Source organism: Dipteris shenzhenensis, chromosome 28 (assembly GCF_047967505.1).
Source record: "Dipteris shenzhenensis isolate YYH24624 ecotype China chromosome 28, Dip_SZ_1.0, whole genome shotgun sequence".
Lineage (NCBI taxonomy): Eukaryota > Viridiplantae > Streptophyta > Polypodiopsida > Gleicheniales > Dipteridaceae > Dipteris > Dipteris shenzhenensis.
Genome location: NC_141623.1, coordinates 50,302,412 through 50,317,934, shown reverse-complemented (window position 1 = coordinate 50,317,934; position 15,523 = coordinate 50,302,412). Strand labels below are relative to the sequence as shown.

The 15,523-nt window shown below is 45.7% G+C and overlaps 1 protein-coding gene across 2 annotated transcripts in view; it reads left to right on the top strand.

The window, feature by feature from the left end:
• The window catches only part of LOC147883687 (proteasome activator subunit 4-like), a 142,489-nt gene extending 127,821 nt beyond the window's left edge, over nucleotides 1-14,668 (top strand). Inside the window, exon 35 of one of the 2 annotated variants that reach the window (XM_087399300.1) lies at nucleotides 14,292-14,668. In XM_087399300.1, coding sequence (XP_087255426.1) covers nucleotides 14,292-14,333 — 42 coding nt within the window. In that variant the 3' untranslated portion in view covers nucleotides 14,334-14,668. The remainder of the gene's footprint in view (nucleotides 1-14,291) is intronic. The other variant, XM_087399301.1, reaches the window with a different exon arrangement.
• The last annotated feature ends 855 nt before the right edge of the window (nucleotides 14,669-15,523 follow it).

Genomic DNA, 15,523 nt, shown 5'->3' with positions numbered 1-15,523 from the left:
TGCCTTCCACGTGCAAGCCCTACAGACACAATCATTGCCTGCAATTGGTGAAAGTCCATCCACCATCTTTGTCTTCTGCATCTCGGAGAAAGTGTCATAGTTGACGTGACCGAACCGCTCATGTCACAAGTTGAATTTGCCATGATTCTCGTGCACCAACAGAGCGTTGAGCCAATATAGCCCATGCTCCTTGACACCTTGAGCCACCACCTATCTGATTGCCGTGACAGTGACTTTGCCGTTGTCGAATAAGACTAGCATATTGTGCTTGTCCATCTGACTGACAAACAAAAGGTTCTTGCACAAATTTGGTACATACAATATACCAAAAATCAGCTCCTCGTTTCCTACAGTCGTGATGAATGGAATACTACCAACACCCTTCACAGGGCATGACCGGTTATCCCCCACAGTGACCTTGGAATCGGGATGCGTACCTTCCATGGTTTTGAACCACTCCTTGTTGGACATGTGCTTTGAAGCTCCACTGTCCACATACCAACCTTCCTCTCCTTCACTGGCTGCATAAGCGTAGCAATACTCAGTGGTGATGAAGAGAGCGCCGGTCGTGACGTTTGCCGATTCGGTCTTTGGCTCCTCCTTGGACTTAGACTCCTTCTTGAGACCCGCCTTCTTCTTGCAACACTCTTTAGCAAAATGACCAAGCTTCTCACAGTGGAAGCACTTCATCTGCCTCTTTTTCTTTGCATCCTTGGTCTTTCTTTTGTTCTTGGAGTCTTTGAACTTACCCTTGCCAGGCTTGTCCCTTGACAGGAGAGCCTTCTCGTCCAATTGAGTAAACATTTGTTCCCGAGCATCTTCCTGCAACAGTAAGGGTCCAAGCTCCTTAAAGGTGAGAGGCGTGGTCCTCTGTCCTGCAGTGACCGTAGTCACGAAACTCTTAAAACTTCGAGGTAGCTTGTGTAAAGTCAACAATGCCAGATGACTTGAGTCTATCTTTTGACCAACTACCGCAAGCTGGTCCCTTACCACCTTGACTTTTGTCAGATGGTCATGAACATTGTCTACCTCAGTCATGTCCAGATTGTACAGTTGATGTTGGAGCATCAAAATTCGAGATGTGTGGTCTGTTTCATACAAATCCTTCGGGATAGCCCATGCCTCTACAGATGTCTCGGCCATCTGGATGTGCAGAAGAACAGAGTCCGCCGTGGTCCCAATGATTAATGCTAGGGAGTGGGCATCTCTCTCTTCCCAATTCTCAAGCTCTGCACCATCTACTGAAATGACCATCTTTCCCTTGCTATCCAGCAAATCTTCCAGTTTTGCCTCCATCTCCATTGTTAGCTTCCACAACTCCTGGGCCACTAGATGGCCCCCAATTTTCATCTTCCAAATCAGGTAAGTTCGACCCGTCTAGCTTCCTTGACTCTCCAAAGTTCGGGATGGTGAATGAGAGGAATCTAGAGGAGGAGGAAGGAAGAGAAGGGGCTGAAGAGGGGACAGTAGAATCTTTGTTCTCCATCCTTGCTGTAATAAAGAACAGCAAACTGTAAACTGAATTTGCAGTGGAGAACTTTACCACGCAGCAAACATGAGTGTCGATTGGAGTCGGCTACTTGTTGAGATTCTCCAATCTAGAGCTGTAAACCTTGCTTTGATACCATGTTGGAAATAGAGGATAGAATCACTCACACCTAACTCCCAATCTAGCTCATACAACACTCAGAGAGACGGAGAAAGAGAGAGAGCAAAAACTCAGATATATTCTTCCACAATCGTGGGTAGACAAAAGCTCAAAGGATGAGCATGTACAAACAGCCAAGTGAAGCTGTCAACTGATGAGCCTACTCTCCCTCTGCGCGCTTGCCTGTGTAAGGCTTTCTATGCAGGTGATGAAGAATAAGGGAGGAATGGAACCAGAAACCAGCCTCAAGGCTAACAAGAGGGTGGTAGAACACTAACCAAACAAAAGCCTTCACAATAAAATACTCAGCAAACACTCCACAGCAGAAAGGGGGAGCTAGAGCGCTCCTGCACAAACACAAAGACACAGAGTGGCCCCAAAGCCTTGGCACCCCTTTTGGTATTTCTTTATTAATTGAAAAGTGCCACAAAGAGATTACACAGTGAGTACCAACTCACACCACTCAACGCTCTTTATTTGACTCAGAGGCATTAATATCACAGCACATTAGCCCTGCGGGGCTCTGCTATCAAACCCATGTGACCAAAGGCATCCATACTCACTGCAAACACCTGCATTTTAACATGGGAGCCGTTATTTACAGCCCAAGCAAGGCCACACGCTCCCCCAACAGTTACAAGTGTTCACTAATCCGCTGGGATACCCAAACAATGGGTGAAAGCATCATTGAGCTACCCCGGTACTCAGAAGTACAAGCAATATCTGCAAGCATACATTGTGTTCACCCTGCCAAGCAAGTTTCTTGAAAAACACAGCCCACTTGGCCAGCAAGACCCCCCAAGCAGTAACCTTTGTGTGCATTCTTCTTACACAGCATACACTATGTTGATCATTGCTTTGCTCACTCCTAGGTAGTTGGCATTTAACACTGCCCAACCATGAGACAACGTGAGGCAAAGCCAGCCTATCAGCCTCGTGCCCGCAAGCTGCCCAAGAGAAGGACTAGCGATACAATCATCCGTACACCTGCAGGTACATCCACCGTATAACCTCCCGTACATTCACGTACACTAACTGTACATCCATGTACGGCTGCTCGTACAGCCAACTCATAAGCTGTCTGTACACCACTGGTTTGCTGCCCGTACAACGCTAGTAAGTTGTCCCGTACAAAGGCTGTAAGCATCACGTACAGTGGCCATACATCAATCACGCAAAAGAAGCCTGTACTTCTGTTCATAACATTCCGTTCCGTACAAGCACTTGTAGTGATCCCGTACAGACTGTCCGTACAGCCTGTACATATGCAACAGCTACCATTAATGCTCCGTGCGGAACTACCAACTCCCTTCTCTTTTTTCCATCGGCGCCTACCTCCGTGAGGACTCCCTTCTACATAATCAGCCCCCCCCCCCCCCCCCCCCGGGTCGAATTTCTGCCTCAAGCCTTCCTTTCCAAAAGGGGGCTGCACGGGCTTGCCACGTGGCAGCCCATGCCTTAGGTTGCCCCCCAAGGGCTTCATTTGCCCCTAGGCCCCCTCTAGTGGGGCCTTTTTGAAAGCCTACCAATGACCAACTTGAAAGGGCCTAAGGTTTTTGGTCCCCTTTTGGCCCTAAACCTTTCAGTTGCCCCCAAGGCACAATTGCCTAGGGGAAACTTGCACACCCACATCTTGCAACCTCGCCATTTTGTTACCGGGGTCGAGGCCACATGTGAGCATCAAAACTCACGCCCTCATGACATATCCCTCTCTTGAAACCTGGCAAGCGTCCTCGATTGCATCTGAATGTTACAAGGATATGCAATAGCTGAAATACATGTGAATATACCATCATAAAAGCATGTATTACCATTGAAGACGGCATATATGATTGTTCAGAACCTAGGATAACAATCCATATAAACTGCAAAAACCAACTCATAGTGACTAGTACACTGATCATAGAAGTCCCAAGGTAGATATATTGTCAGCACTTTGGCATGAAAGGTTTAAAGAGACTCACATGGAAAGCATTGTGAATTCTCCAGTGATCCGCTTCAACCTGTAAGCTACATCACTTAGCTTCTCTGAAATCTGAATAGGCCCATAATATCTCATGCTGAGTTTGGGAAACAACCGGTCTTTGCCCCTTTTCTTTTTCAGCCTTGACTTTTCAAAGCGCGAAAGAACCCAATCACCTTCATTAAATATCAATTCACGACGGTGACAATCCGAAAACCTGAGGCTTCCTTGACAATGCATCGGCCATGACATTCTTTTTACCTTCCACATGCACTATCTGAAAGTGAAATATGGATAAGAAATTGGCCCATCGCAAATGCTTCTCAGATAACTTCGTCTGAGTGAGGAAATATCTCAAAGATTGATGATCTGTCTGCACTGTGAAATCAGCCCCAAGCAAATAGTGCTTCCATGTAGCAAGGGCATGAATTACAGCCAGAAATTCCTTCTCATAAATGCCCAGATGTCTCTCATCATCTTGCAAAATTCTACTCTCATAGGCCACTACCCGTCCTTCCTACATAATGACCGCTCCAAGGATTCTTTCCACATGCATCAGCTTGGACATGAAAAGCTTTCTGAAGATCTGGTAGGATCAACACTAGGTCTATGGTAAGCTTTTCTTTTAGCATCTCAAATGCTGTAATTTGTTTTTCAGCCCACACAAAGGATGCTCCCTTCTTTTGCATAGCATAGAGTGGTAAAGCAATTTCAGCAAAATGGCATATAAATCGCCTGTAGTACGAGCATAAGCCCAAAAAACTTTGTACTTCATGCAAATTCTTAAGCTATGGCCAGCTGCAAATTGCTCCAATCTTCGTAGGATCCATGCGCACCCCATCCTTTGAAATAATGTGCCCCAGAAAGTGAATCTCAAGCATAAAGAATTCACTTTTCTTTGCATTTACAATCAGCCTGTGCTTGCTGAGTTCTGCAAACACAATTGCCAGATGCTTCCTATGCTCTGCCTCATCTTTTGAGTACACAATCATGTCATCAAAGAAAGTGCCCACAAAAGCCCTATGCTCACGGAAGATTCTATCCATCATCCGATTAAAAGTGGCACGAGCATTCGTAAGCCCAAATGGCATCACTAAGAACTCATACAACCCAAACCTAGTCCTGAAAGCTGTCTTGAACACATCCTCTGGACGAATGCGTATGTGATGATACCCACTCTTGAGATCTATGCGACTGAAAATGGCTGACCCTTCCAATCTATCCAGGATATCATCAATCCTTGGAATTGGAAATCTGTTTTTTATGGTTATCTTGTTGAGTGCACGATAATCAATGCACATTCTCCAAGATTCATCACTCTTCTGCACCCACAAAACCGGGCTGAATCAGCCCCTTATCCAAAAGGTCCTTCACATGGCGCATGATTTCTTCTTGCTGAGCCGCACTGACCCTGTAAGGTGCCCTGTTTGGTGGACTACTGCCTGGCACTATATCAATTGCATGATCCTCGGGCCTCTCAGGTGGAAGTTCACCTGGCAACGAGTCAAAAAAAATTCTCTAAACTAATTTAGGAAACCTGTCCGCTCTTTATCAAGCTTACAAATTACAAATTGTGGATCATCAAACCTGGTATCCTTTGCAAAAACTAAGTATGCAGAAATATGATGTTTCATTACTGAGCATATAGCTGAAGCAGATACAAGAGCTTCTTCCCTCTATTTTCCAGGGAGATCTTCCGATTATATGTGTCCACCAAAGCATGTACCCTGTGACACCAAGGCATTCCCAACAAGACATCACAACCTCAAGAGGCATTATATAAAATTCATCACAATCCACAAAGCTCTATATATGCAATTGGAGCTTTCCAATGATAGGGGTAACCGGAGTGCTAAAGCCGGGAGAAGCCAATCCTGCTTCACTCATAGGCCCCATCTCCTCTGCACAGATTCCAAGTTTGCCTACCAATTCAAGAGAAATAAAGTTTGCACGAGCACCTGGGTCAAAGAAGATCAATGACATCTAATCCCTGACTTTGTCCCATGCCCTGCAAAGCTCTGTAGCATCATCATTAGGCTGCTCACTGATAACATCAGGCATTAATCTTGCAGATGGTTTAGGCTTCTTGCCTTTTTGCTCTTCCCTATCATCCACTTTTCCTTTTGGCTTACATTTTGGGCAATCTCGTGCCATATGGCCCCCTTCTTTACAGTGCAAGCATTTATTAGCCTCCATCAAGGCTTTCCTTTCCTCATGTGACAGCGAATTAGAACCTGGCCTATCACGCTTCTTCCCTTTGTTGAAAGGAGGCTTGAAAGCATTCCTTGGCTTCCCTGCTTTCTTGAAACTCTCAGATTTACTGTTTTTATACCCGCTGTGCATCAGCCATTGTAGCATTCTCAATAAGTTGAGACATCTTGGTAACCCTTGTTTTAGTATGGTAATCTCTTATTTCCTTTGGCAGCCCACGACAGTATTTTTCAATTTGTTCTGACAAGGGCACATGCATATAAGAGCTGACCGGCAAGAGAGCTTCCCAAAACTTTTTGTTGTACTCTTCCAAGTTATGACAATGAGCTGCATCCAACTTGTGCCATGCTGTCATAACATCTACCTCAAAGGTAGTGGTCAACCAGGTAGCTGAAAACAACTGCTTAAACTGAACCCAACTCGTGGGTGCTCTATTTTGGAGCAGCAAATTTGTCCACCACTGTAGAGCATTCCCCTTTAAGAGGTGGCTGCCTTTTGCATTTTAGATGACTCAGTAAAGTTCCCTCCTGAGAAGGCTGCATCAAACTGCTGCACAAAAGTTAAAGCTTTCAACCTGTCCTGAGCCCCATTAAAGGTCTCAAATTTCACTGCTGCACCACTGTAGTCTTTTACCTTCCTTTGGGTGCCAGATTATCAAAAGTTAAAGCCTTCAAACTGCTGCACAAAAGTTAAAGCCTTCAACCTGTCCTGAGCCCCATTAAAGGTCTCAAACTTCACTGCTGCACCACTGTAGTCTTTTACCTTCCTTTGGGTGCCAGATTATCATACACTAGTGGCTGCAAAAATGGAGGTTGAATTGCATTCCCTCCAGCCTGTCCTGCATTACCACTACCCATTAGAGGATTTGTCAAACCTTCCCCAAGCATACCAAACATACCTGTAGGAGCTCTAAAGGTTCCTGACCTTCCACTTTGCATTCCTGGCTGCATGCCAATATTGCCATACATCATGTTGGGCATTGCGGGCTGCATTTCCCCATATACATTGCCTTGCATCCCAGGCTGTAAACCAACAGGGTAATTTCCAAGCATCCCTTGACCATCATTAACTTGACCAGCCATTGCTTGAAATACTGAACCCCCACCAAAATACCCTGGATGCATAAAGGGTTGGGAAAAAGCTTGCTGCCCTTGATTTAGATTCTGAAAATCAGCCCCTTGGCCATGCATAACCATACCAAGACCTTGAAAGGGTTGCTGCCCTGCAACTCCCTGTACATTTGGCATTACTGGAGGCTGTCCATCTAATGGATTCAATCCAGATGGCTGTTTTTGAACCCGAGTAGGCTCCCCTGAATGAGAATGCTTCTTTCTCTCCTTGGACCTCAAAGGAGTATGCATAAACTCAAGGAACCTCGGGTCCTACGTGAGCTTTGTGAGTGCTCCCACCGCGCTCGCTAATTGTGTCTTAAAGATAGCATCGGCTTCCTCTGCATCCTCAGCCTCTTTTGACCCTTTTGACTAAAAGGCACTCACACCAAAAGCATTCACCTCTTGTTGTGCCTTAACATTTTGGTCATCCTGGCCTTGGGTTGCCCCCCAAGAGCTTCATTTGCCCCTAGGCCCGCTCTAGTGGGGCCTCTTTGAAAGCCTACCAATGACCAACTTGAAAGGGCCTAAGGTTTTTGGGCCCCTTTTGGCCCTAAACCTTTCAGTTGCCCCCAAGGCACAATTGCCTAGGGGGAACTTGCACACCCACATCCTACGACCTCGCCATTTCATCACCGCGGTCGAGGCCACATGTGAGCATCAAAACTCACGCCCTCGTGACAGAGCCCCGTTTATAGGAGGGCCTGGAGCCCTGAAACTGACCAACCAGGCCAGTCTGCTGCAGCCGATTGAACCGACTTGGTCAGGGCCCCTTTTCGGGCGGAATCTGGGCTGGCCTACAAATAGGCCCCCTCTGGTGGCTTTTTGCTGCTGCTGGCTGGTCCTAGTACTGCTCCATGTGCCCCCGTACCATGCTGGTGCAGTCCTCCATGCAGCTAGGTAACTTTAGCCCCTTTCCCCTAACAGTCTCCTGCCCCCTTGTCCCCTCAAAACGGGGGCTCACAGGTGGGGCAGTGACTTTTCTAACACACTCTTGGGGGTGGAATCACAAACTTCTTTTAACTTATGTGCATCAAATAGATGTGCAGACTAGTAAATAGACAATGATCCAGTTAGATATAGAAACCACCAAAAGAAGATATTTCCGTCCAAAGCTATGGACACAATACAAAAGAGAGAGATCCAAAGTCCACCAAAGCGTGGTCCTTTGATCTTACCACAAGGTACTTCTTCTATCTGCCGGATATCTGTAGAACATTGAGCCTTCGTGCTCCACCTCAAGCGTATGTAGACTCTTCGTCCAAATCCTTCTACCTTACTGCCTGTGTACAGCCTAGGTAGCAGCCTTGCAAGCTAGGTCTGCAGCTTCAAGGTTCTCTCCTTCACCTCTAGTGATGCGGCTCAAGGAAGGTCTCTTTGGCTGCTCCAAACTGCTGGGGATGTGCTGCTCCAATTGATAATTATGAGGGCACAAGGCCCTCCCTTTCATAGGCCCAGAGGGCTGGCCAACCAACCGACCCAACATGCCCAAAATGGCCGACCTGCTGGTCGGTCAACCTACCCTTTCTGGCCTATATAATGCACCCCTTCTGGGGCTCAAAACAAGGGCCTGTTGGCCCACAAAACTAGGGCACCTGGCCCTTACTCTGCCTTAATATGACCTGGCTGGCTGGCTCCAATCAGCCCAAGTCAGCCAATAGCCGACCCATGCTGCTGCTATCTGCCATAGCATGTTGCAGGCCCTCAGCCTACCCACACACCTCGACAAGCTCCTCACCATATCGCCGCCTGTACCCGGGATAACCCGCCATCTTGCTGCTCATCAATGGAGCCTCCTGCCAGGTCAGATCCAGGGCATGATGTCCCTGCCACCTTCTCTACACAAAGGTGCCATCTGATGTAGCCTCTGAAGCTCCAGGTACTTCTCTCTGATCTCTACCCCCATGGCAGCCACAGTGCTTCCCATGTGGACTTCCATTAGTTCCCAGGTCCACCCCCCCCATGCTCTCCTCATATGGGGGCTTACAGATGGCCATTGGGGAGGTGACCTTTCCAACAAGAAAACACCACCGTCTGTAGACAAAACTCTTTAGACACCTGACTAAGCCTGAGTCATCCTCCTTCTTGGAAGAGCACAATCCTCGAGTCGTGGAAGTTGATTCCCTAGAGTCTTGAATAAAGGTCATCCTTCAGCAAGGTCCCTACCTTCAAGCTCCCACACTTGTGAGCCTCTTATCTAGGCTCTGATACCGTGTTAGAAATCCACCAATAGAGGGTACACACAGCGGAAGACTGATAGAATAGCCTAGGAGCTCACACAGTGTGTGGTGTGAGTGGAACCACAAACTTCTTTACTTAACGTGATTCACATGGATGTGTTGTGCGAACTAGCAAATAGACATTGAACCAAGCCAAATATAGAATCCACCAAAAGAATATATTTCCGATGGACACAATACAAAAGATAGATCCAGAGTCCCACCAGGATGTGGTCCTCGGATCTTACCAAAAGGTTCTCCTACTATCTGCAAGGTACCTCTTGATCTCTGAGCCCGCGCTCTGAGCCCGCGTTGCTAGAAATTCAAAAACTATGCACCTTCCTTGACACCCGAACAATCCACACCTCCGCACACTCCTCTTTAAAACACCTCCAAACAACAGCCCTTATACTCCACACGGTTTGCTGGCTTCAGGCTTCCTCCGCGTCTCAGGTCTCTAGCCAAACTTACACTCTGATACCATGTGAGAGTGCAGCGGAAACTGAATAGGAAAGAGAGAGCAAACCACACCACACAAAATGAACTGGAAAAGGAGGGAGGCTGCAAGTGATCTCAGGGAAAGCCCCTGTGATCTGCTGGGCAAAACCTTCAATGATGAGATGATACGACACTGAGAAGCGAGCCTATATACAGCCTCACCCCCTCCCCTAGTCGGCTAATATGGTCCTAAAAGGGCCGACCTACTTGCTCCATGGGGCCAACCCCCCGCCATATGAGGGGTTGACTAGGCAGCTTAGGTGGCCAACCAACAGGTCGATCCACCTCTGCCAACTGTCAGCCTATTGGGGCCTAGTAATCCAACAAGTCCGTCCACCTCTGCCAACTGTCCGCCTATTGGGGCCTATTGGGGCAGCCTGCATGGTCCTAAACGCCTCTACAGGGGCAGCAACCAAGCCACAAAGGGGCCCTAAACCGTGCCGTAGCTGACCCGCACCCTCCTGGGAACACCTTGCAGATGGCGCATGGCCAAGGTGGCCTGTCACCATGCCCAGAAGGTCCCGATCCATGCTAACGTGGCATGCTGGCCCACACAGATTTCGGCCCCTCCTGGCATATGAACAACACCTTGGTGGAGCCTCTACATAGGTAAATCTGTGCCTCGGGGAGTGGCTGTGGATACACCACTAGACCCTCGGCATAGGCATGTACTAACCTCACAAGGGGAGGGCACACCCACAACCAAGGGCCTCGCTCTCTACCCTAATCATGGTACATCAGGAACTTGTTCTCCTTGCTACACTCCTACATAATTTTGCACACGACTTTCTTGACTGAACTTTCTCCTCCAACACTCTGTTCTCATGATCAAATCCTCCCCCCCCCTTCCCCCCCACACCTGCTCCTTATGAGACTAAGAGTTAAATCCCACACGGCAATCCACCACGCCTGCAGACTTCGGAGGAGCTCGAGCCACGTCCTTGTCCTTGCCTAATCTCCTTTTCCATAATACATGCACCTCCACCCATCTCCCCTTCTTGAAGGCTTCTTGAAGGGACAATTTTCCTTTTCTTCTAACCACTCTCCAAGGTTCCTCAAGTGTAGGAGGAGTCTTCTCTCCCTTGAATCATGCTTAGCATGGGTGGAAGGGGGGCACTTCCCTCACTCATTAGGAACGCCTTGGGGGAATCCCCGAATGGAAGGCTCGCTTAAGGTGCTTGGCTCTCACCTTGAGATCCTGTGCATCTCCAAGGCACGTAGGAGACTCAGGCATGCACAAAGGCCTCGCTCACCAGCTCCAACCTTCTCAAAGTGTGTCGGACTTTAATACAATCATATCATATCATCTCTCTCTCTCTCTCTCTCTCTCTCTCTCTCTCTTCTCCTCCCCGCGCGTAATAAGGTGCAGAAGCATGCACATTAGACCTCAGACATGTGGGAAGTTTCTGGAGCAACACGTGTACAAGCCAAACATCCAACATAAACACGTGGTGTGAGATCGGAGGGCATTGATTGCTACCGCACGTACACTGCACCTCAGGAGGCGGCGACTTTTTTTGCTAGCAGAACGGTGACAGCAAACCGTGGGCTGCCTGCCCTTGAGCTCCAGGCAGGTGATACGAAGGTGTCTGATAATACGGACAACGGGGCACGTAGGGGTTCTACTCAACCCTCTCGCATGGAAACCCAACCGATATCCTCTGGTAGCAATGAAAGCCAACCTTATTATGATGCTTGATGTATGATGCTCGCGTCGTACAAAATCTCGCTCTCGTACAATCAACGGTGATGGTAGACTCAACACCGAGCACTAGAATTGCCGTCACTTGCAAGTCTGGATATGGACAAATAGCATCTAACCCAAAAGCTTACGGGTGGCATCTTACCAGCGCGACGTTCTTTTGAGTGACATCTAGTGGTCGAGCTTTTGTTACAACAATTTCCTTAGTGGTCGAGCTTTTGTTACAACTATTTCCTCGATTATCGGTGTCAACCCAAGGTTGGGGGCTTAGCACATGGGAAGAAATAGGATGGGAATGGAAAAAGGTGGTCCCAAGTGGTCCCATGCATATTTCTATCCCATTCCCATCCCACCATGTGCTAACAAAAAAAGAACTAGGGATGGGTTTAGGAGGAAGAGGACACATGGCATCATTTCATGTGTTTAAGAGGTGGGGACCTTGTGGGGACAAGGACACATGTCATCCTTCCATGTTTTTGAATCCCTAAAAAAGGGGAACCCATTCTGGCTGCCAGGGTCTAGAGGCCATGGTCCAGGATGGGAGAAAAAGTGGCTACTCCCATTCTAAATCCATCCTAGACCACTTGGTGTAGGATGGGAGTAATGATGACAAAAATATTCCCATCCTAAACCCATGCTAGCGCCATCGATGTGCTAAGGCCCTTAGATTATCACAGCCTTGGACTCGTACTTTTCACGAGACAATGAACTGAGATACTCTCCTTCGACAAGCAATCGAATTGAGTGAAGGCAATAATGCATTAATTAAGCTTCCGCTCCTGGATCTCCCCTCCCTCTACAAGCTTGCACTCCTCGATATCCCCTCCAGGGTGCCGCCGCTAGAGGCTGCTGCAGCCCCCCTCCAAGCTCCTTGTCTTGCCTTTTATAGGACCAGGATGTCAGTGCACGGAAGAATCTAGATGTAATTCTCTAGATGCATTAATTCGGCGTCGAGACTCCAAGCTTACCTTAACGCCTTCGTTCGAAGCACGTGGCAACTAGTTAATTGAGTTTTTAATTTTTCCACGCGAGGGGACCTATTGGCCTCAATCGCGTCTAATGGCTTCTTTGATTTAAAAAATTTGTATCCGCTAATCTGTGCATCATTTTAATCTTGCATCAATTGCATCGCAATCGTAATTTTTCAAAGAAAAATCATGTATGCTCAGATGGTTGTGAGGCTGAGAGGCGAGAGAGAGGAAGCCGACAGATGAGAGAAGGGAGAATAAAAGAGCCACGAGAGAGGTGAGAAGTGCGAGAAGAGGCGAGGAATAACAGTGGAGGCAAAGGTCGACGGTGCAAAAAATTTGAGAAGGGTGGACACGTGCCTCCCCCATTTATCCCTCATTTTCCCCTCCCCTTGAGGGCGTCCCCCAAACTAATTAATTGAATTTATTTTTGAGAACATTAGGGGCCCCTATTGCCCTCACACCAAGTTATGCTATACTCACTTTTAGTAACGATTCTTTACTTTTGCTTCCTCTTTTACCACGTGTGTGTCCAAGGTCATTTGTCAACTCTCCCTGAGAAGCCCCGTCAAGGCAAGAGAAGTGATGTATCTCATCAAATTCTACTCTCATTATAGGGTTCTAAAACTTAGTGCAACTTAGCTTTCTAGCTGATTAGGTGACACTCTTAACTTACATCATTTGAGGGAAAGGATTTCGAGATGCTTCATTAGGTGACACTCCTAACTTTGCATCCCTTCATCATTTGAGGGAAAGAATTTGAAGATGGTTCAACCATACAAATCCTATTCAAGCCCGTAACCACATTCTGCTAGCAAAGACAAAGATTTTGCCATCAAAAGGGGAAGCTCTATGCCACGACATCTCTAACCTGTTAATTGTAAAAATGGACACCAATAAACTTTCCCGTAGGGCAATGGGTGCAACAAAAGATACATGTTGGTTTATGGCAAGGATTGAATGAATGCAATATTGGGGGATCATGTTGACCAGTCATTGTCCAAACTAATGTCCAAACCATGACCAGACTTCGTGGAGTACAAGACCAACGTAGTGCCGTCCCGGAAATTGGTCATGGAGAGAAGCAAGGTGACAACAAGGTCTCCGGTCCACCAAGGATCCCAATGACCAAGACCGAGAATTAGTGAAGAGTATGCACATGGATGCTATCCCCCACATGCAAAAGTTATGACACCGCTAAGGAGAACCGTGTAGTGCAAAAGTGCTGCCATGTAGGAGTTATGAGAGTACACATGAAGGAGTTATGGCACCACCAAGGAGTCGGTGCAGGTGTAGAAGCCAAAGCATCATTCGAGACATGAAAGAGTGAGCCCTTATCCTCAATGGGAGAGAACCATCCACCAATGGGGTGAGAGGAGAATCATGGTGGCAAACGGAGAGATTGCCATTAGGGGAGAAAGGGGAGGGGATCATTTGTATGGGAGAGAGAAGACTGTGGGGAAGAAGAGGATTGAGCTATTAGCACACCTATTGTATTGGGGTTCTCATTGAATTGGGGATTATCGATGAGTGATCTCTATAGAGAGGTGGACCTATGTACTCTGGGCTGCTCGGTAGTGGATTTCTTATCCGATTTCACTCTAATATGTGTGCATCCTCAAGCCACTAGATTTTTTAAATAAATCTTTTTATATTTACAAATTTGAATGTTTGTAAGAGGTATAGTTTATTATCAGCCAATATTACTAACATTCTGAGTCAAATCTTACATATTTTGTTCATGAAACCTACTTCTAGGAGATTACCAAATGTATCCATTTAAGTTATCCATGCAAATATGTTTCCAAATTGCTAAACTATGTTGTGATGAAACCATGAATCTCATAGGTTCTTCTACAAGGAAGAAGGTTGTTATGAAGTAGATGAATGTTTTGGCTAGTTGCATAAATAGGCGTTATCGTATCTTACATGTTTGGAGTTTGGAAATTGACAAGACTTATTTGGTGTTGTAGGTTCTATCAAACTTGACAACATCAGCCACCTACTTTGCATAGATATGTATTATTTTTCATTCCCCATGTTGTGAATTTTTTGATGATCTCAAAAAGTGCAAAATCTTGAATTAGATAGCCTTCATGAATTAATGACCATCAATGTTCAATGTATGTATTGTAAAGAGTACCACAAGCTATCCACAAGCCATCTAAAATTCTCAGATTATATATATATGTTCTACAATCACCAAGAGATTGTGTTCTACAATCACCAATGTATTGTAGAAATTGTTATCATAATAGCTCTCATTCTTGAATTGTGATTTATGATTTTATTGGCAATGTTCTTTTGCAATTTACGATTTTATTTGCAGTGATATTTTGTACTTGGTGTGCATTTTCACAAAACCATGATCAAGGACAACATTTTAAAAGCAACATGTGCTTACGTAAGTGTTAGAACATTAAACTTACACAAAACCTGATTTTTGAAACTTTTCAATGAAGTTGAAAAGTTATGAAAGTCGAGTCTTTCAAATAGGATCAATGAGAACATACATACTCTAATGAGTACTCTCTCTCTCTCTCTCTCTCTCTCTCTCTCACCAATTTTGTAATAATAATTCTTTTTGCATTTTTATGATGCTTGTGAAGAATCGCATATAACTAAATTTTGTATGTATGTGCTAGGGGATTAAATATAACTAGGAGTCACAATTTTGAAGCGTAAGTTGTGCATAGTATAAAATTAGATTCAAGTACTTTAGGTGAGGCCAAAATATATACCATGTTCATGTTTGGCTAATCCTATTCATTTATCAACAATGTAAATGCCTAAAAACAATGTTAAGGATTTTCATTTTAACCAAATATGAAAATGCATATCATAGCATTAGATTTAATTTCTTAATCTTGATTATATTCATTCGTTTAACAATGTAAATAGCTATAAATAATATCATGGATCTTCATTCTAACAAGCTATGAAGCACAAGTTATACATAGTGTAGGATTAGATTCAAGCATTCTATGTGACATTGAAACGTTTGTTGATTACATTCATCTTTGGCTTATCATCAAGCTTGTACCTGTTAGATATTGTGTTATGCAATACTAATCTTCTTACTTGTGCAAGCATTACTCCATGTGATTGGATTACTTGCTTGTTAAATGTTCAAAAAACCATGTGTGGATCCGCGATATTGTCTTATAGATCCTTTGTGATGCACTGTGCTAAATGGCTAGTAATC